Genomic DNA, 21,630 nt, shown 5'->3' with positions numbered 1-21,630 from the left:
GTTGCCTCCTGTCAGGCCACTGCTGTCAGGGTGAGCCAAGATTACCCTCCATTGAAAGCTGTTTATTTATAAGGATCTGTCTGTTTGGGTAGTGTGCAAGATTAGCCACAGCTCACTTCCACAGAAAGGCTTCCTTTCACCAATTCTCTAAAGACTAACTTAGAACAATAGCTCATTTCACTTTTTGGTAGCATGACAGAGCTCAAGAGTTGAACACTCTAGAACCTGAATGTGCTAATGAGATACAGCATAATACAATTCACAATTTTAAAGAAATGTAGAATCTAACAGCTGAACAGATTTAATCCTATGAAGACTAAATATGTATTTCTGGACAACTTTCCTGAAAAAATAACGCAATAACATCCCAAGCAGGTTCAAATATATTATTTCTAAATGCTGTAAATTGTGTGTGCCCCTGGTATTCAACTTATTCACAGAAGAGTGCATTGCTGAGTTAACAGTGCTGGGATTCAAACTTGTGACCTACAGCTGCAACTGTCCGCAGCGAGCACTTTGCTCACTGATGCATCCCCTTGGCTTGCCATCTGCAGTGAAGCACCAGAAAATGATTGTCAGACTATAATCTGACATAAATATTATATCCAAAATATTGTTTACAAAAAGATTGCCCTTAGAAAATAATATCAGAAAATCCATATCCAACGGAACAACATTTTTGTAAAAAAATATTTAGGACATGATATTTATATCTGACTATATTTTTGACAACTATATTCTGATATACATCCCCATCCACAATTTCAGCACTGACAACTATAATTCAATGTCAAAGGTTCAGAAAAATGTTTATTCAGGATAACAAAGTCAATTGGAAGTGGAAAAATGACTGAAAATTGACTGGGTCAGAACATGGCTTAGCTAAACTTGGAAAGGACATCTTGGCAAATTGCTTCCTCCTTATTGGTCAGCCTGAGAAATTCTGTTTGTTCAAAATCTGCGGTTTAAGCAATATATCCAAGAAACCGCATTGCATTTTTCCAGTTGCCCTTGTTGTAAACAGGTGTTGAAGAGGATAGCTGAAGAAGAAGCAATATTCTTGGATCAGCTTCAGATGGCTCTCAATCAGCTTCTAGGTTTGGCATTTGATAGAGGAATTTGTTTTTCTTGTGCGGGCGTCTGCATGTGTGTTACATGTTTGAGTTGAGATGTTTTTATTGTCCGCAATTGGGGACCTATTTAGAGTTTGGTGGAAAGGGAGAGCTGTCAGAAAGGCAATGGACTGCCGTCTTTCAAACTCTGTCTTCCCACCTCATTTAGTGATGGGCAGACCATAAGCGTTGCCTCAATGGAGCCCCCACTGGCTCTTCAATGGAAAGCTTCTTCCAGATGCACAACACAGTAGGTGCTGTTGGCGGAAGAGCAGTACACTCCCAACCCTATTTAGGATGGAAAGCGTAAAGGTTCAGTGGATGGCCATCAAAACTGATGGCAGCCTTCTACCAAACCTTTTGTACTTTGAAGAGACCTGCCAGAGTGGTGCTTCCTTACAAGGTACAGAGATGGCCGCTGGGCAGCGGTCATCTCTAAACCTGACACACGGAGTATCTTCGGGATTAGGTGGTAAAGCCCTCAACGACTTTGCACTGTACTCTGCTCATCAATCTCTAAATAAGCTCTTTAGACAGTGCTGTGAAGCATTTGAGCCTCTATTTCTATAACACATTGTGACAAAATCACTACTTTAAATAGATCTCGAAACTGGGGTAGTGGATCAGTGTTCACCCAGCTGCCAGACGTCAGAACCTGCTGTCAAAGAAAAAACAACTGCAGAACCTAGGTTGACTTTGAACAAATACTAAACAAATTATATCCCTCTCCAATTCTTTCCTAATGCTTCAAGCTTTTAGCCTCTGGACTTCAAGGAACATAAAGACCAGTCGTCTTCCCTTCTCAGCACACAGTGACTGGTATCCACGAAAAAGCCACTCCCCTCTTCTTAAGTGACGATACTTGGTGAACTACACAGGCAGACTGTAAATTGGACACAGACAATGCAGCCTTTAGTTTGTAGTTGCCCAGGCAACCCCTTCTGTCTACAAGATGCCCTAGAATGATCTAGTACTTAGAAAGACTTTGGAAGCATTTGTGCGGAGGGAGTTATAACACCCAGCAGATCCTGGATTTGAACACCATGGTTGGTGCCATGGTACTTCTATACACAAATACAGTTTTAGGTACAGTGAAGATTTCTAGCTCTAAAAGACATTGTAACTATATCCTCATCATGGGTCAAAATATGCTGAGACACGAGGAATAAAGCGGTAATCCATAGGTGCGTACTACCATGTAGTGGCCTTCCCAGGCCTGGGTTTAAAGCTACTGGGACTCTGTTAAACACGTTTCAGAGAAAATATTGTAATGTCCGCTGATGTACTTTCAAAAAAAGAATTTCAGCAAGAAAAATCCCAAAATATTTGTTAAATGCTGCATCTTCGCACTGAGCTGTGCACCAAAGTACTGCCGTAGATTTACAGCCTTTCACCGTGCTTCAGTCTTCCCTTTAATTTTACGAAATGAATCAGAGGTCACAGCATTGCCAGGCGGAGAAGGAGATGGGAACATCGCAGACATGCTGGGATAGCAGAGAATGCTTGCGCAGCAATAGAGTGTCCAGAGGATGCCACATGGGATGGCCAGGCAAGAGAGTCAAAGCAAAGGAGATATTAACAGAACACGGGCGGCTAGGGCTGTGAAAGGTGTGCCAGGGGAAAGGTGTGTTAGAGGGGAACCTCCCCCTATTCTGGGGTAACACAAGATTAAAGGAAACAGGTAAAAAACGTATCCTACGAAAATATATACAAAATAAATGTGTTGAGAAAAGTCTCTAAGGTCATATTTCAGAGACGAAATATAATCAGACAAAAGAATGGTGAAAATGAGACAGGAACCCCTTCTGAGCAGGTGATGACCTATAGATAAAACAACGTGTAGCAGGTACAACACTTGTGTTGTCGCCACTCCTCCTGCTTGTATATGCAGCAGACATCAAATAAGCATTTGCCGACTGGACAAAGTTTCAAGACAGCAGCAACACTGCCTTTGGGATAATATATTCATGTGTTTTTTTGTCAGAATTCAATTTAAAACTATCCCTTAGGGCTCATAGCTTACCCTACTGCCTACGTGTCCCTGCTACATCACTTGCAGCACTTTTAGCTAAGTAACTATTGGTCATGTTGAGAGGCGGTACAGCCAATGCAGAGAATCAGTGTGAATCTGGAACTGACTACAGAAGCGGTTCTTAACTTGTGGTCCGAGGACCCCTAGGGATCTGCGACGCCTACTCAGGGGGTCTGTAAAAGCTTAAATAATATTACCGGATAAATAAAGTATATCTAAAAATAGACAAAATAGACGCAAAATCTTAACTTGAACGTTTTAAAACGTACTGTAAATGTGAAGGAACCAGAAATTGGAGGCTAAAAATGATGCTGGTATCCTCAGACTGACGTGTGGGAGCAGCAAAAGTGCGTCAATTGAATACAGAAAAGCACCAGCCTTCCCATTAAAATTAGAATCATGGTTCTGTATACATTATTGAAAATTAAATTTTAACATTTAATCATGTGTGTGCTTGTTTGCTGAATGTTTGTTTCTGTGTTTTTGTGTATTGTCTTACATTTCAAATCATGAAAATTACTTAGGCCACGGACCTAGGATTCCAGTAATGTCTCTGATGGTCCGCGGATTCCAATAATGTTTCACTGGGAGTCCCTGGATGATTAAGCGGAGGTCCACAGAAATCAAAAGGTTGAGAACCACTGGACTACAGGCACAACCCCTCAGTATAGGAGATTTTGAGTGATTTAAAAAGCAAAACCCCTTTGCGAAAAGCAGCAGGAATGCACTGACTTCCTACAGTGTGGAATTCCTGACTTGAAGAACGGAGCATAATGCTAAGAAAATCTTCAGTAATATTTTACAGATGCAAAAAGTTATTGCTTGGGACCAGGAAAATCACTCAAGCTTCCACATATGACAGACCCTGCCAAACTCAGAAAAGGACTCTGCTGTTTTTTGTTTCAAACCCAACAGCCACATTTTTGATATGGTGCCATAGTAGCACATATCTCTTGGACGATCTTGCCAATGTTACATGTGGAAGTCTCTGCAGGGATAAGTTGCCTATTGAAACATACAGTTCATGGCTAAATTTTGAAATACTTTTTTGAGTTATCAGCCGCAACACTTTGCCTTTGCGTGCCTTCTCTAGTGCAACGTCATATACACAGGGCCACCAAAGACACACACTGACAGGCTGCAGAGTATGCAATATCAGCCAGCAAGAATATGTCTGAGCCTTGCAAGAATGACCACATTAAACCAGGCCTATAAGCACTTCAGAGGATCCGTGTAGAAGCAAGGATACAGGTTAAAACCTTTTCACTACTCACAAAGCCTATTGCAAAAAAGGCCCATATATTGTGTATCACGACCGAACTGGGAACCCAAAGCAGCCCTGGCAAAAAAAATTAAAACAGCCCAGCTTCTTCCTTCCATCTTTCTATCTCCCGCTCAATTCATTCTTTCTCTGTCTCTCTCCTCTCCCTTTCTTCTCCCACTCTGATCTCTCTCTCCCTCTCTCTTTCTCCATTACTCCACTCTTTCTCATGAAGCCCCACTGTGCATCCAGCAATTAACGCCAGGGAGATGGATTAAGTGACAGGGGCACTAGCAGTGGCCTGGCTCTTCACACCGGCTTTCAACTCCAGACCCCAAGGGAAATGTCAGAGGAAATAAATGGCCAGTCTGGTCGTGCTTACTATACTCCAAGGAGGAACTTATGTTCAGAGACCACTTCCCTAAACAAGCAATGCACCCTCAAACAAATGAAATGGAAGGAGGATCTTAAGGGTTCTGGGCCCCAGACTTTGACAAACTACAAAAGGGTCAGGAAACACCTGAATAACAAACTCTTCAGACTTGCCTGTCATTGAAATGCTTGCAGAGAAGGAGTTGCTATTACAAAAAATCTGACACAGTTCCCACCTTTTTGATCTGGTTATGGTGTGCCACACCCTCACACAGAGCACACTTTTACTGACTAGGCATTTAACACTTTGAAGTAACCTTTCTGCATGGTCATCCCCAGACTTTTTGGCTTCCTCTTCCTATTTTTTTACTGCATTTGTTTTTGTTGGCCTTAGGACTCTGTGTACTATACCCATTGCTTAATTTGTAAATAAAAACATGCCGGTTTCCAAAGCCCTCCTCTTAAGCACGCGGTTGCTGCAATTAAATGTGCGAGGACAGAATACCACGGCAGTGTAATCCTGAAGCCATCTCGGGCCTCTTCAATCCATTTACAGCCCCTCCCTGCCCCTTCAGCTCACTCCTTCAGCTTTCTGCTTTCTTCCTTTGTGACACATTTTTGTTTTTCTCTTCCTCTGTCATCCCCATATATGTCTTTTGCTCGTAATAAATGCTTGAGGTAGAAAATTAAGTGCCGGCCCTCAAAAATAAGTGCCGGTGCTCTGCACCGGAAACATGAAGCACAAATTAAGCACTGACTTTACCACTGCTAACCAGTGCTAAAGTGCTTGTGCTCTCTCCTGTAAACATGGTAACACTGACTTGTACCCAATTGGCATATTTAATTTACTTTGAAGTCCCTAGCAAAGTAGCACTATCTGTGCCCAGGGCTTGGAATTTAAAGGCCACTAGTGAGAATGCAGCACTGACTGTGCCACCCACTTAACTAGCCCTTTGAACATGTCTTAGGCCTACTGTTCCGGAGCCTGTGTGTGCAGTTTTAAACTGGCATTTTGACCTGGCAAAATAACCCTTTTGCTAGGCACAAGTCTTCCTTTTTAGGTTGAGCCTATACAGCACTTGCATTGACTCTTCGAGACCTGTTGTATATACTTTGTGAGCTTCAAATCTGCCCATTGCTTTTCATTTGTTTGGTTCAGTGTCCTTTAAAAATCCTTGCTTTTAAGTGCTTGATCTTTTCTATTTGTTCCTCCTTTTCATGGATTGTTCCCTCCCATGGAGCAGCCCAGTAGTACTTGTAGCTTTCCACGTGTCCCAACATTAGCATCTGTTTAGGGACTACTTTTCCTTTTCTCTAATAGCATTTCACACGAGTGCTCAATGTATTCAGTGGCTCCGAGCTCTGTAAACAGGGTGTTAATTCTTGTTCTTATCTCCTCATGCAGAATGTCAGATGCTGTTTTCGAGGGACAGCTTTAAATTACTTTCTCTGACTTCGAAGTGAGAGGGTTACCCCCTCCCATAGCCCCCTCCTGCTTCGCTGCTTCAGCCGTTCCCCCAACCCCTCCCTTTCCATGTGCGCTAAATGAGCATTTGGATAATGGCATTTTTTTAATGCCTGTCAAAGCAGCACAGATTGCCATCCCAGACTTTCAATCTGAAATGCAGCAATGTTTTATGATGGCAAGAAAAAAGTTTGAAGCCCTCTGTAATGTGCTTCGCATACAGTTCTGGGAGGCCTAGACTGACGGATAAATCACATGCAATTAAAAAAGTAAACTGTAAAACCGCATTGTTCCTCAAAGAATGACGTGATGTCAAAATGATTCTGCTTCTTTGCATACCCTTAGCGTTGTGACGTCATAACGGCGGTGTTGACCTTGGACGTACTTAATAACAGGATGGTGATTGCTGTAGTGGAGGTTGGTTGTTTGCGTCATCCATCACTTACGGCAACACCTTGAAGATGGTGGTGAGTATCTTTCTGATTGTTAAATTTCTGTATCTGGATATCTGGAAGCTCAGAAAGCCAGTGCCGACCGCATCAAGGCAGATGTGTGTCGCAGAGAGTTGTTCAAGACCTATGTCTATCTGCCACCGGTGCAACATGAGTAAGAAGTTGTGAAATCAGTACTTCTAGTTTGTTTTCTCTTCCTTTCTCCCTATTCCAATTTTTTTTCTCCTGGTCAGAGTCTAATGGAGAAAATAAGTTAAGTCAACTAAAAGCAATGCTTGACACCTGCACAAATTAGGCATTGAAGAGAACACTACAGGGACTGGACCCCTCCGCTGTCGACATGTAGTGAGTGGTATTATTCCTCCCTCAGTATTGATGTGGGAGCGGGAGGTTAGGGCATGGAAAAAACTCAGCTACACTGTTTGCTAACAAGAAGCACCATGGCTCTTCAGCATACTTTTGGAGATATTTATTAACCACGCATTGCAGCATTTCCAGTCAGATTTCACGATTTTTGTGATTAGGTTGGTGGGGAAGATGCTGGGGTTACTCGAGCTCAGAAGCGTACTCGTCCGTCCACGCCATGTGTATCATTCTGGGCTCTTCCGTTGTATAAGACTTGTAAGAGTTGCGCTGGAGTTTTGTAGGGTAGCCTTCTGTGATGATTTTTAACAATTTTATTGAGGGTCAGGCGAGGGGCAATAAGATCTGAACTGACAAACAGAAATGAAGTGGCCCTAGCAGTGTTAGAGGGCAGTTTCCGCATCATCAAGCGCTTCAGCTGCCTCACTTAGCCTAACCCGCGGTTCATCATCCTAAAGGACTACACAATTTCCTTACATAGTGGTCACCTTTTTTGTTCACAACTGTGAACTGTGAGCATTTCAAAGAGCAGGTGTTACCATCACTCTCGTATTACTAAGCTGTGCTTGAAGCGCTTGCTTCGAGTTTTGTTTCCGAAGACGCGCCACTGCAGCAGATGCACAGAACCTCAGAGTTGCACAATCTCGGTTTGCTCTGAAGTCGTTGCTGCTGTGAGATTCTTTTTCTCAGTGTGCTGGTTTTGTTTCTATGTGAAGCACAGACTCCAAGCAGTGTCTGGTGCTGCACTGCAGTCACTGTCACTAACTTGGGTGCATGGAGTTTAAGAGAGCCTTGAGCTCAAGATGCTGTCCTGCTGTACATATGGTGCAGCTGGGAGTCAGGCTCTCAGGTTAGAGGGGCAACAATCCCGTTAAGGGCCCCTTTCATCTCCGTTAAAGGCCTGACATGACAGCACCCCCACCAAACTGCATCTCTCTCATATACCTCTTCCCCCTCTGTGTCACTCCCTCCATCATTGTGTTGTTGCTTGTCTCACCCACTGCACTTTCCTCCACACTTGTTGCCTGTCCACACTTACTCCCACCCTCTGTTGTCTGTGTAGACTCTCCAACTCACCCTACCTCCTGTGTTTGCCTCCCACCTTGAAATAAGAAAAACAAGTATTGGTAAAACCAGTAGGTCTCGCCTAGGGCTTTGTCAATGTTTGATTAGACTTGTTGCACAGCACGTCTGCTGTGCAACGTGACTGAAAGTATAAGAAAAAAATAGCGCTATGACACGGCTAAGTCATAGCACTTTTATTTTGTATTTTTAGCCACGCTGCTGTTCAAAATACCTAAAAAAATACTGACAAAATTAATAAAGCTTGCATAGGTGAGACCTATTAGCTTTGCCAATGCTTTTTAACAGATAGATTTAAGTCAATTCTAGGGTAAACCCTGGACAGCCTAGATGACAAAATAAAATGTATTTAAAAAGTTGGACCTGTACTTTCAAGTTTTACATGTCCTGGTAGTGAAAACTCTTACATTTGTTTCTTACTACTGCTTCTCCCATAGACAAACATAGGAATGACCTTTTTACAATGTATAAGTGAATTTTCAAATGGGAACATGCAACCAGTTTATGGTTGGTGTCTCTGGAATCACCATTTAAAATCCTAGCTTACAGTGAAGTCTGATTTTAAATTGTAATTCTCAAAATGCCATAAGTTGGTATTTTCCAGCGTTAGCCCTTTAGTGCCTGCAGCCTGTCTCTGGTCACATAACTGGGTGTAGCAGACAGCTGAGCTTCATTAATTCCTCCTAAAAAGCAACACACACTGGGGAGCTTAAGTGTGCCTAGATGGGCCATTACTGGCAGGATGGTAGAGAGGAACTGGGTACAGCCCCACCTATACCTAAATAGGCTCTGTCCTGCCACCACAAAAGGGCTGCATACCCCCTGTAGTTTGTCTGGAGCCGGGGTAGGGATGGCAGGATGCCTGTGGACTTCAAAGGGGTACATACTGGACCTCAGTCACCAACTCTTCAGTACACTTCTGACCTGTCGATCTTCTGCCAGGAAGAACGACTGCTGTGCAGCTCAAAGGCCTGCCACTGTGCCGGACTGCTGCTCTAAAGAAACTGCTGCTTTGCTGTGTTGATCTGCAGCCCTCTTTCCTGTGCCAATAGAACTGGACCTGCAACTTCATCTTGATCCCAGGACCTCAGAGTGACTCCATGGGCTAGTCTGCTGGCCTCCAGAGTCTCAATAACATAAAAGACTCCTAGCATCCTGAACCAGCCCCTATACCCAGCTGCAGTGAGTTCCTGATGCCCAAGTGGTACCTCTCAGCTCCTGGAGCCTTGCTGTGGCTCACGGGTGCTGAAATCAAGCTTTTGGGCTCCAGGCCTGTTCAAACCAAGACCATGCCACTCACACCAGAAATCAGCACAAAGCGCCGCCGGCCCATCTCTTTGAACTGCAGAATTGAACGTTTGCTGGTGACCACCAACATTAAGCTCAGCCTGCCCGTCCTTGACACCTGCCTGCTCTTTGCGCCATGCCAACAACCTCCCGTGATGTTCTCCTTGCAACCCTCTCTATAGCCCACGGGACTCTTGGCAGCAAACTTGAGAAGGTAAACCTTCAGGGGGACTAACCTGGGACTGTATCCGACCTTCACTCCATTGCGGTCAGTCCGAACTTTTGAATTTGACCAGGTTCAGTGCGACTAGATAGCCGAGGATGGCGCTTTATGCTTTTGGGTGCTATTTTTCACTCTATTCTTTAAACATTCGTAACTGTAGTTCTACTGATTGGATTTGTGGTGTTTTGATCTTGTTCTATGTGTTACATTTTACTCTATTTTTGTAACCTGGTGTGGGATCTTCTTGTGTTATGTTTTACTGCTTGGGGTGTTGCAGAAATACTTTAAACCTTGCCTCCACATTAAGCCTGTCTGCTCTGTGACAAGGTGACAGGGGCTGACCACAGGTTAATATGCAATTTCCTTCTGCTTTACCCTGGCAAGAATCGTGTTTGGTGCTTGACAATGGGTCACACCTCAGGCAACCAACAGTCCAATTTCTCACATGCTCATACTCCATTTTGCTGACAAGTCTTTTATGGCCTTGCCTGAATTCAGCAAGATAAAAATAGAGTGCCATTGGAGGGTTCATGCAATATAACTTAAAGGTCTTTGGCCTAAAATGGGAAATTCATGTTTCCATTTTTCTGCGATTTTTGAATTGAATTTATGATTGGTGGCTGAGCAATGCCTGGCAGAATGTGTATTCTTTTGAGTGCCTCTCATCACAGTAAATGAAGATACTGGAGTTATTTTACTCTATTCTAGGGTTGCTTTGATGATAATACTTGGCCTGGATCAGTAAATGCTTATGTTGCTTTCCATCTCTTCATGGAAAGTGGTTTTCTAATCCAGCATTTAAAGACTTTCCCAAAATACAGGCATTTGAGCAAGGCAAAATAGAGTGTCATTGTTGAAGTGCCCCTGGAATGTTCCCTTCTTAAAATGGAAGATTTTTCACCACTCTTTCTTCTATCTTTTGTATTCATCGTGTGTACGCTTATTGTAGTCTGTATTCAGTTATCTGAATACCCCAGCACCACCAGTAGGTGTTATGAGTGCAACCAAACTAAATAAACTATTTTTAAACCACAAAAATTCCTGAGTAAATGTTGTCATTTTTTTAAAGAATAAAACAAAAAATATTAATTTGTGCCCAGATTAACTCTTGCATCAAAAGAAGCATTATATAAGGTACTAACAGAGACTGCTGTAGGAACGTCCGGTTTGTGCGTGTTAGGAGTCAGGGTAAAGCCAATACGTATTCTACTCCTTCACCTGTCTTTTGAATACACCTCCCACGAACACCCAAATAACACTCACAAACACAGATACCAAAGGAATACAACATACACCCATGGACACCACATCAAATGCCCCATGAGCACATAGTGCCTTACACTCATGTTTATAAATGTATACTCCACTGAGGAACAAAGATAACTGATTTATCATCCACAATGTCAAAGAAATGTTATCCATTAAAGAGGCGCGTCCCACCTCACCTCATCCCCTATATTTGATGACAACTACATTACCATATTTAGGACATGTAATCAGAAGTCTGCTGCTAGCCTTGCAGTCATTCACAGAGTTACCCTGCGGTTCCCTAAACTCATATTACCCCCAGAATCACTTTTAAATGTCTGTTTATGAAGAAGCTTTCAAGTCTACCTTCTACCCAGCACATCATTTATCATCAGATTTACTAACCAGAGGTAACAAACACTTCATCACAGAAATATCTGAATTTGCATATTCTGTCACCATTGAGAATATTAATAACACCTATCTGTGGGTGTCCAGTCTCATGGGCAATACCACCCAAACTCCACAAGAGTCACCTTTCTAGACATCACACCCTCCCTAGAGTTCAGAACCCATGCAGTCCAATCTGAACATTGTCGTCTCAGGCCTTCTCTTGACTAACATCACGTCCCAATAAACTGACAATTATTACCATCTCCTCATTAAAAAAAATGTTTAATAAAAATCCTAAATCTCATGCTACATTTGAAACCTACTAAACCCTTGCCTTGCTTTACACCACTTTTCTGGCCTAAACATGCATCTCTTCTCTGCAAGGCACCAAATAATAAAATCTAAAACCTTCCACACCTAGAAAACTTGAGAAACTCCCATTCATGTGCCGTGACCCCCGATCTCCTTATACACTGCTAAGTAGTTCAAACTACTTTTATGTTGTTTTTTATAGCCCTGAGTTCAAAAAGGAATTAGAGTACTGTAATAGAGAACCAGCCATTACATATTTTTCCATTTATTTTTAGGCACAGGAAATTAAGGCCACTAATACGAGTCTGATGGTCACAAGACCGACAGACTCATGGTGGCGGTCGGACCGCTATGGCTGTGGCAGTCCAACCGCCGCGTGCCACCATGCTGATTACAACTATGTTCTCTGCCAGCTTTTTCATGGAGGTTCAACCGCCATGAAAAGGGTGGCTGAGAACAGGTGCAGGGGGCCACAGGGGGGCCCCTGCAATGCCCATGGCATTGACAGTGTAGGGGCCTCCCTCCCCAGGACCATTAGAATGCTCATTCTGAGGGCGCTAGGGAGGTCCCCTGTACGACATCATTGGACTCGGCTCCATGTCCAAAGCTGCTGCACGTTTTCCACTGGGCTGGGTCAGCCCAGTGGAAAACCTCTAATGGGGCCAGTGGGCACCATGGCTGTCTCCTGATCGGGAGTTTGGCGGTCGGGTTCTACCGACCACCAAACTCGTTATCAGTTTCTAAGTGATTTGCCTAGAATCACAGGATAATGAGGGGAGGCAACATTCAAAACTGGTTGCCGCACTTCCAAACTCGGCAGCTCCAGCCACTAAGCCACATCTCCTCCCACATGGAACTACACATGGGAACACTGCTGCCATCCAACACATCCCTCCATCAGCAGCAAACATAAAACTATACCTGAAAGTGCCATTGACCAGCAGTATCCAGTGCATCAGATCTTGCCTCAACACCATCCACCTCTGGAAGATTACAATTTGCTTAAAGGTTAAAGTCTCCAAACTGAGCTTTTGATCACTGATGACAGTATACTCCAAACTCACGCAGATCTGGTTGTCAACAAAGTTTAAAAACTGTCAAAACTGAAGCCCTAGAAACATATTACCAACTGCAACTTTAATGCAGAACACTGTTTTTTCATCCCCGTAACAACTACTGTTCCACTGTCTAGTTCTATACCCTGTATCGAAATGAGGAGGGTACGGCCAGCAGAAAGTTGTTTTAGGTTTACCACCTTGGCTCCTCTGAAAGGTGTCCAGTAAACCAGCTTTACTGAACAAAAACCAAAGAAACATAAACCATATTGACATACACCTTAAAACTACTCTCTCTTTCAGATCATGAAAGTCAAAACATGCTGTACAATTTACAAAGATATCGACAGAAAAATAAACCATGAATGAAACAAGTGCTAGCACCTGAACAACCCAACACATTCCTCACTAGGCACAAGGTCCAGAAGCCCCAGAAATACCAACCGAGGAAACACATTTTCTCCGTTAATGCACCAAGACTGGCACCGCTGCCTTTCTTCTCAGACTTTTCCCTTTTTGCCACAGTTAAATGAGACTTAAAAGCCAACTCGTTACCATATTTCTGCCACCCATTAACTAATTACTACCACCTGCAAGCACCCTCCTACCGCATCCAGCCCTACAGCATCCAGTCTTCCCTCCTCATACCTCTACACCATTAAACATCAATGTATGCCACCTGCAACCAAAATCAAAGGATATTACCAAAACATTATTATTTAATCACACACACCATGCAAATACTTTAAATATATCTTATCTCTAGTTACCTATATACAGTATTTATGTAAAGCACCTCATTGCCCCAACATTGAAACTGGGACCGTGCTATATAAATGCACAAAATAAAAATAAAAAGGAGGGTTGGAGTATAGGGTCACTGTATGTTATTGTGACTGTGGTGCCCCAGTATGTAAAATGGATATTAGTAGTCACTTTTGAGTCTTTTGAATGTACAAAGGTTAGAGAGGTAAACTGACCTATCAGGAACTCATGGCATTTGTCTGCAGGTCAATGCCTTTGAAAGGCCTGCCCCACAGGGCAGAGACTGCTTTGTACGTGATTGTGGCATGTAACTGACCTGGCCTAATCCTGGCTTTCCTTTAGTTCAGCCTGTCTTCTTATGCTATATAACTGTTTTCTTTCAGTAACACTGAAAAAATATCTGAGTATGTTGCTGGCAATTTAGACTATGAAGTTAGAATGCTATTTGTGAATGTATAAATCAGGAAAACGTCAAACTATAAAATAAATGTTCTGCTCACAACATAATGCATTTAGTGGCAACACATTTTGAAATCCAAAAGGGGAAAAACACCGTATAAAACCCATGCTTCAGTAGACTAAAAGCCTGCAGCAAGCTAATTTTGTTGCCAACTAAAACAATCTAATTATATATGAAATGAGAAAGATTAGCGCAGGGATAATTGATTATTCTCTGAAAGAGATGAAAGCAAAACTGGACAAAGAGATCTTTCATTAAACAGGCAACCTAGAAGCTATGTAAAAAGGTCTTTTGTTTGCACTCCTCCAACCATTACTGTGCTGTATTTATTACTGGGGTCATTGTAGAGGAAGTGTAAGGTAGGTTAACCTTTAGATTAGTAGGAAATTTGCAACCACTCCCAAACCAAGGCTATGGCTCCAGGGCAACTTGTTTACACTGGAAAAACCTTTAGTCCCAGTAAGGATTAGGATCTGGTTTGGGGCAGGAGTTAGGGGGGACATCAGAGTTTGGGATAGATTAACCTTACGTGTTGGGTTAGGGTAAGTGTTAGACTAAGGGAAGATATAATAGAAGGGGTTATGGTTCATGATGAAGTAAGGGTTAGTATCAGGATTGTCGTAATAACGGATAGGATTTGGGTAATCTATAGGTTAAGGTTAGATTAGGTTTAGGGGTTGGATTAGGGTTACAATAATGCAAAATGCAAGTGACGAAGTAAGTGCTGGTGTAAGAAGAAGACGTAGCAATAAGGTGGTACAGGAGGTGGGATTGGGATACTGGGAAAATTCCCCCGGTTAATTGGCTATGACTTGGTGCTGCAGGAAAAACTCAGGTTAGGAGTAAGAAGAGACTAACAGTTAGGAATTACAATGAAGCTAATGTAACTCCAAGCATATTTCACATATGTAGAGCCCCACATTTTACTATTGTTAATTCCATATTGTTGCATACTGTTGACACTCTATGTTTTGCACTCCGCTTTATAACATGCATTTGCAGAAACCCGGCCTAACTGTAAGGTGGTTCTCTGGCATGTGTGCCCCCTTTGGCAAGTACCAGTGTTTTATCCAACTGCACGTTGCTTCTCCAACGAAAAAAACAGTTTAGAATGTTCTATCATTCACAGTATTCTTTTAGGAACAAACTCTGGCAAACCAATGGTGAGTAATAGGCGGTATTTAAGCCCCTGTATGTTCTTGGCAAGCCCACAATACTTCTCGCAGCAGGCAGCACAAGTACTGTATAGTAGGTGAGACCTGAAAAGACAATAGTGCCCAGCAGCATCACACATGACAAGCCCACTTTGTCATATGCTGGCTCTCCTTTTCCAAATATACAAATCCCCTTCTCTAGTTCACTCCACTTATTAGCAGAGGTTAACCCACTCTACTGAAGATAGTAACTGCCCTTCATTATCCACCATGAAAATATCAGTCCAAGCTTAAGAGTGAGGGTGCCAGCTAGAGAAAAGAGCAATAAACAGCTGTAAGCACCTCAAAGCATGCAGGCAATAAATCTATCAAGAACCGCCAGCCTAGTCGCACAAAAAAGTCAGAGTGACGTTTTACTGCCCTTGCCTGCTACATGTCTGCTTCACACACTCAATTACATCAGAAAACTTAACATTCTGCTTGGCTGAGCCAATCTCACCATCCACTAAGAGGGCTATTATTCTCTATCGGTTGGACAGGTTGATAGAGAGCATCTGTATTTCACCTTCCAGGCATGTACTGATGCATAGGAAGACACTTACCGACAAGTGATTCCATCACTATCTTATAGGCCGTCGCATGTCTGTGAATCTGCCACTGTGCGCACATGCTCGTCATACGCACTTGATAGGTTTCCAGATTTGTCACTCCCAGGTATACTGCAATGTAGAACACAAATTAACATGGCACGTAAACAGTAGCAAAAAAGAATGACCACAAATAAAGTGTGATAGCAAAATGTCCTACATTTGGAGTTAGGGAGACTGCCTACAAATCTATAGGGCATTATTAGACTTTAAAAGGAAAAGAGGCATAAACCTGCCAACCAATAATGGCTGTATACAAACCTCTGCTCCAAGCATAATAATGTTTGTATTTTTTTTTTATTTAGAACATTGTGCGTCAGTGGTGGAAATTTTTATTAGCTCAATGACCCTTCTGCCTCAAACATACTAGATGTTAATGGCTCTCACCCTTGTTGTAGGCACTCTGGTTATGGGTCTTTAAAGGCCATTACAACCCTCCGAAGCAGGTTATAATGCTTGATTAGAAAATTGGAATGTCATGAGCTCCCTGGAGTGTCAGAGGGTGAATAAAGCAAAATCTGTCCTCCTACACAGGACAAGGACATTTAGGGCCTCGTTACGACCCTGGCGGTCTTCAGACAGCCACATTACGACCGCGGCGGTTGCACCACGGTCGAACCACCAGCACCGCCACTTCTCCTCCACTGGAGCAGCTGACGGTCCTAATCCACCAGGGCAGCACTGCAAACAGCGCTCCCCTGGGGATTACTAGTCCCTTCTCCGCTGGCGATTACATGGGGGTAGCACCACCATGTAAAGGCTGGCAGAAACGGGGAGCAGGGGGCCCCATGGGGGTCCCTGCACTGCCCATGCACTTGGTCATCTCCAATGCACTTTTCACTGTCTGCAAAGCACTGTCTTGCTTTGGAGACAGTGAAAAGCGCAACGGGTGCTGGTGCACCTTTACACCGCAACATTGCCGCCGGCTCTATTGCGAGCTGGCGTCAATGTTCTGGGCTGTTTCCCGCTGGGCCAGTGAGCAGAAACTCTGTTTCCTCCTACTGACCCAGCGGGAAACTCGTAATAGGGGCCACAGGAAGGGGACCGCACTGGCAGTAACCTGACCACGGAACTTCGACTGACGGCCTTTTCTGTCCGCCAAAGTCTTAATTAGGGCCTTTATCACTGGTACAGCCCTTGGCAGCAAGTATAATAGTTTCATGTATTCATTGATTGGATTGTTAATGGCTTCCATCCACAGAACATTCCTGAAAATTCAAGAAGACCAGAGTGTTATAATTTCGTATTTTTAAAGCCTGATTTATTGTTCTAGCTGGCCATCATGAACCCCTTTAGAAATGTGACACTGTGGCACTTTTTTTTATTATTGTGAAACGTGGGATAAATAAAAATAAAACAGAATTCATCTACAGCAAATCTCCTAATTACAAACATAAAAATCGTTCCCTGCCCTTGGTCTAACTTAGTTGGCCTACAACAACTAGATTGATACAAAATTTCAAATCAGCCAGTATGTTCGTAACTGGTCATATATAGACAAGGACAGCTTCCGTACAACTCTCACTGACACTGTGCCTGGGCCCTGCCAAGATGTTCATTTAATGGAAAAAGAGTTTTCTCCTTGGTTATGAAATGCTAGTGATAAGCACATATTTATAACAGTGGCCAGGCTCTCTAGACGAGACAGATTGTCTCTGTCAATAGTTCCTACACAAGAGCTCTGCAATATGTTAAATACATACTTTATTGATAAAATTTAAAGAATTAAAGACAACATTGTGCCAGGCCCTAGTGAGCCTCCGCTATCTTTTCAGATATGAACCCCATTGCTCTCTCTAATTTTCCTGCTCTCAATGAAGAATGTTTACTTGTGCTAATGTCAAAAGTAAAGTATAGCTCACCAAATGATCCCTGCCGCCCTAAAGTCCTCAAATCTTTTATCCCTGAAATATTAGGCCCTCTCCTGTCTCTTTTAAATTTTTCCATGGCCTTCGGAAGTGTCCCAGTGCCCTTTAAAGAGGCAGTGGTAAGTCCCTTACAAAACAAGATGAAGATCTGTTACTTCTGGAAAAACTATCGGCCTATTTCTCTACTGCCTTTTTCCACTAATGTATTATAAGTTTATGTAGCACAAATTCTTTGCTCATATCTTGAGAACTCCAAGTTCTTGAATTTGTGCCAAGCGGGGTTTTTCTCCTTTTCATGACACTGAATTGGTAGTTCTTTCAGTAGTGGATGATATGCATAAAGGTGAAAAATGTTTGGCCTCTGCATTACTCCTACTGGACTTATCAGCGGTCTTCGAAATGGTCAACCACAATTTTCTGGTGGACCATGTGGTGGCTGGGGGGCTTCAAGGCCTAGCCCTTGACTGGATAATTTTTTTTTGAAGAACCACACTCAGTTGATCATTTTGGGCCCTTTTAATGCCATAGTGGCCCAACTGGACTGCGGGGTCCCTCAGGACTCCTCTTTGTCACCTCACCTATTTAACATCTATATTAAACTCCTCATTGAAGCTTTGGGCAAGATGAATTCCAAAGTATATAACTGTGCAGACGATTCCCAGTTACGTTTTAGACTGGATGGCTCCCTTCCATCCCAGAGAAACTTCCAATCTATCATGTGTTTTATCTGGGAATGGAGGGGCAGTAATTTCTCAAAGCTTAATGCCAAAAATCTGGAATCGTACTTCTGAAGAACAAAATTGATATTTGGAAACCTTTCTTCTTGGCCTTCTGAAATGGGAGAATACCCTTCTCCTAAACTTCAGAAAGAAGCTTAGATGTCACCTTTGATAGTGAGCTCACCTAGAAACCTCAGATAGGCTCTGTGATTTCAGCCTGTTTCCTGACTCTCAGGAAAATCAAAACAATTCCCACCTAGCTTTCTCACAATGCCTTAATCTTGGTGATCATGGCATTAATCACATCTCGGCATGATTACTCCAACTCTCTATATCTCGACCTGCCCAAAAAATAATTACGTTGATTGCAGATTGTTCAGAATCAGGCAGCCAGACTTATTTTTATTTACCTAAAAATTGCCATATTTCTCCTTTGTTGAGAGCTATTCATTGACTCCCACTGGAAGATAGGATTACCTACAAAACCAGTTAGATTTTCTTCAAGGAGTTTTGAGATAAGGGTCCCCAATTTAAAAAAAAAACAGAATTGTGAAATATTTATGAGCTAGGAATCTACAATCCTGTTCCGCTAATCTTTTGATTATTCCAAAATGTTACAGGAAGAAGTTGGGTGGTGCTAGTTTTCTGTACAAGCTCCATCAATTTGCCAATTTGGAAATTTGGAACTCTCTGCCTCTATGAATACGTCATCAGACTGATTATGTGAAATTTCGGAAAGAGCTAAAGACTTGGCTGTTTAGGCAAGCTTATTAGGCACTTTTCCCTTTTAATGTGCATTAGGCTCGGCTTGGATTTTCTGCTGTTCCTTACTGCCAAGAAACCACATGGTGAATATGAGTTCTACAAGTTTACTTAACATAACATAACATAACAAGGAGCATGCCAGAAGAGCTTTTTCTATGAAATGAGTAGCCTCTGGGAACTTTAGGTCATGCCAGGCAAAACATATTGCACTTTAAAAAATTAACATATGAAGTAGATTGTCTCTGAATCCATCTCTGTTTTTTCAATACCAAAGATAATGTTATTGTGATATATAGTAGTTGTTATAGAGATTGTAAAACAGTTGAGCAAATGTTGTTACTTGGAAGGGCCTATATAAAAAAATACAACCTTTGTTATCCTGCTTAATGTCGTCAAACATACAACCACTATAAACAGGTATGGTGTGTACTGTTCAAGTAGACAGAATCTATGTGAGTTATGAATTGCAAAAATGGTAATATCTGTCCTAGCCCAACGCTCAAAAGAAATGTGATTCTTGTTTTAATGAGTTTTAACCTGTTCAACTCAAGGCAGTGCTTTTAAGTGCCTGCCTTTCCTCTGCCCTTGCCTCAGCCAGAACTTAAAATGAAAAGAATGATGCCCACAACTATAATTGACAACTCATGATTTTTCCTGATGCTGAAGTAACAGAAGATTCTGACACAGGATCCCAGTGTTTTACAAGTTAGATCCTGGACAAGAAGTCATAAAGATACCATAGAATCATAAACCAGAAGCATTTGAATAGTAATACTGGATGTCAGTAAAGATTCATCAGTAGGCCTCCAGTGATCAACTATGTGCAGTATTCATATCTATCAAGTCAACTAGTGGACAAAAGCCAAGACAGCTTTTTCTAATGAGGGATTCTCTCAGAGCAAAAATACTCATATCTTTGTCTTAATAGCTACTGTAGATATTGCATAGTCAGGAGATTCTAGAACTGCCTGCAAGTGGTGTGTCACAACGTGATATTTATTTAGTGAACCTAATAAGCTTTAAAATGAAATAAAGAGCGCCCGATTCATGCTTTTTGCCCACGTAAGGTCAATCTAGGTTTCCAAAATATACTATCTGTGGTGTAAATTTTCAATCCAGATTCAAAGAATTAGAGAGTATAATCTGCAAGCATTAATGCTTGCAATCCAAATTTACAACAGAGGAAAATCTACACGAATAGGGTTTTCTGAAGTTATTAGTTAGACCTGGCATGACAGCATAGCTGTCGTCCAACCTTATGTGACCAAAAAAAGAAGCTTTCAGGAGTACTACAGAAAAGGACTGTGGCTCCACCCCAAGTTTGGGTCACTGAGTGCAGTGTTTGATTTGCTTACCTTCCAAGCATCTTTGATCATTTATTCATGGCACCACACCAAAGACCAAGGCTATGAGACAGATCTGTTTATTACAAAAAGCTGTGGTAAACTTATTTGGCCTGACTTATTAATTGCGGAAAGGATACATTAAAATCAATAGACATTTAGAGATAGATTGTTATTACTCTAATAAAATATGGAGAGAGGCATTCTGTTACATGGAGGAATATCAGTTTACTGTGGTAGGCAATGGTTTTGCCGTTGGTTGCTCCCTTTAACAAGCTGAAGGGATAGAAGATTTGCACTTTGATAATCCTCGTTAGGCCCTCTTAGTAAACCTAGTACATTGCTTTACCAGCAATAATATAGATAACATTTCTAATTGTGTGACTATATGCCTCATGGTTGCCTTTTTGGAGAGCTTACACTTAATAGAGTATGTCTAATTTGGTAATGTTGTCAAGTCAATAATGACGGTTTTTCATTGGTTCACTAGTAAACGTTAAGGCTGAAGTAATAGTGTGATCTATTTATTATTAAATGTTATGTAAAGAAATCATATCAGAAAATGCTGTCTCTCACAGGGCATTAGAGCCAATGTAACGGAGGCAATGGCCGAAGTACTCCCCTAGAATCCATGAGAACGTTCAGCATGGGTCAGCCACGTCAGACATTGGCTCTCTTGCCCTTTGACTGACAGAATTGTTTTGAGGATGTGCACATCGACTTGAAAATGAGTGCACTTCAGTGCCAGGACTGGTCGGCTAGTCCTTCAGTTGTCTATGTTTCCACTCATTTTGTTCCCTCTCATATTTTTATTTTCATTATTTTAGAGTATATCGCAGCTTCCAAGACAGTACTAACAAACTGCTTGCTTGCTGTTCATTTCATCTGCAGTGCCCCACATCCTGCGAGGCTACAGTCTCTAGATCAGGCTGCTGTCACAGAATTGCATTGCCCATAGCTTTAACTGTGTTAACATTCCAAGAAGGTCAACACATTGGTTCTAAACATGACAGCCATGCAGGAACTTCACAATAATGAAACACCATGTAAAATACAGTTGCAAGACAGCCACATGCTGCTATGTTTACATTTATTTGTTATTGCAAGCACATGCCTGACATTTTTAAGCAGTCATGTTTTATTTTCCTACTTTTATTTATTTATATTTATCCTGTATGTTTGTGAGCTTGTGTGTGACTTTGTTGTGGTTTTGTAAGTGAATGAATGCAAGAATGAGCCAGGGGATGGATG

The 21,630-nt window shown here is 42.1% G+C and overlaps 1 protein-coding gene across 3 annotated transcripts in view; it reads right to left on the bottom strand.

Annotated features, from left to right (window-relative positions):
- The window catches only part of COL14A1 (collagen type XIV alpha 1 chain), a 443,381-nt gene that overhangs the window by 138,622 nt on the left and 283,129 nt on the right, over window positions 1-21,630 (bottom strand). For all 3 annotated transcript variants that reach the window (XM_069220679.1, XM_069220680.1, XM_069220681.1), the window contains one exon: window positions 15,640-15,756. In XM_069220679.1, the coding sequence (XP_069076780.1) occupies window positions 15,640-15,756 (117 nt within the window). The remainder of the gene's footprint in view (window positions 1-15,639; window positions 15,757-21,630) is intronic.

The sequence above is a fragment of the Pleurodeles waltl genome, chromosome 2_2, assembly GCF_031143425.1.
Source record: "Pleurodeles waltl isolate 20211129_DDA chromosome 2_2, aPleWal1.hap1.20221129, whole genome shotgun sequence".
NCBI lineage: Eukaryota > Metazoa > Chordata > Amphibia > Caudata > Salamandridae > Pleurodeles > Pleurodeles waltl.
This window is presented reverse-complemented; position numbering and strand designations above follow the sequence as displayed.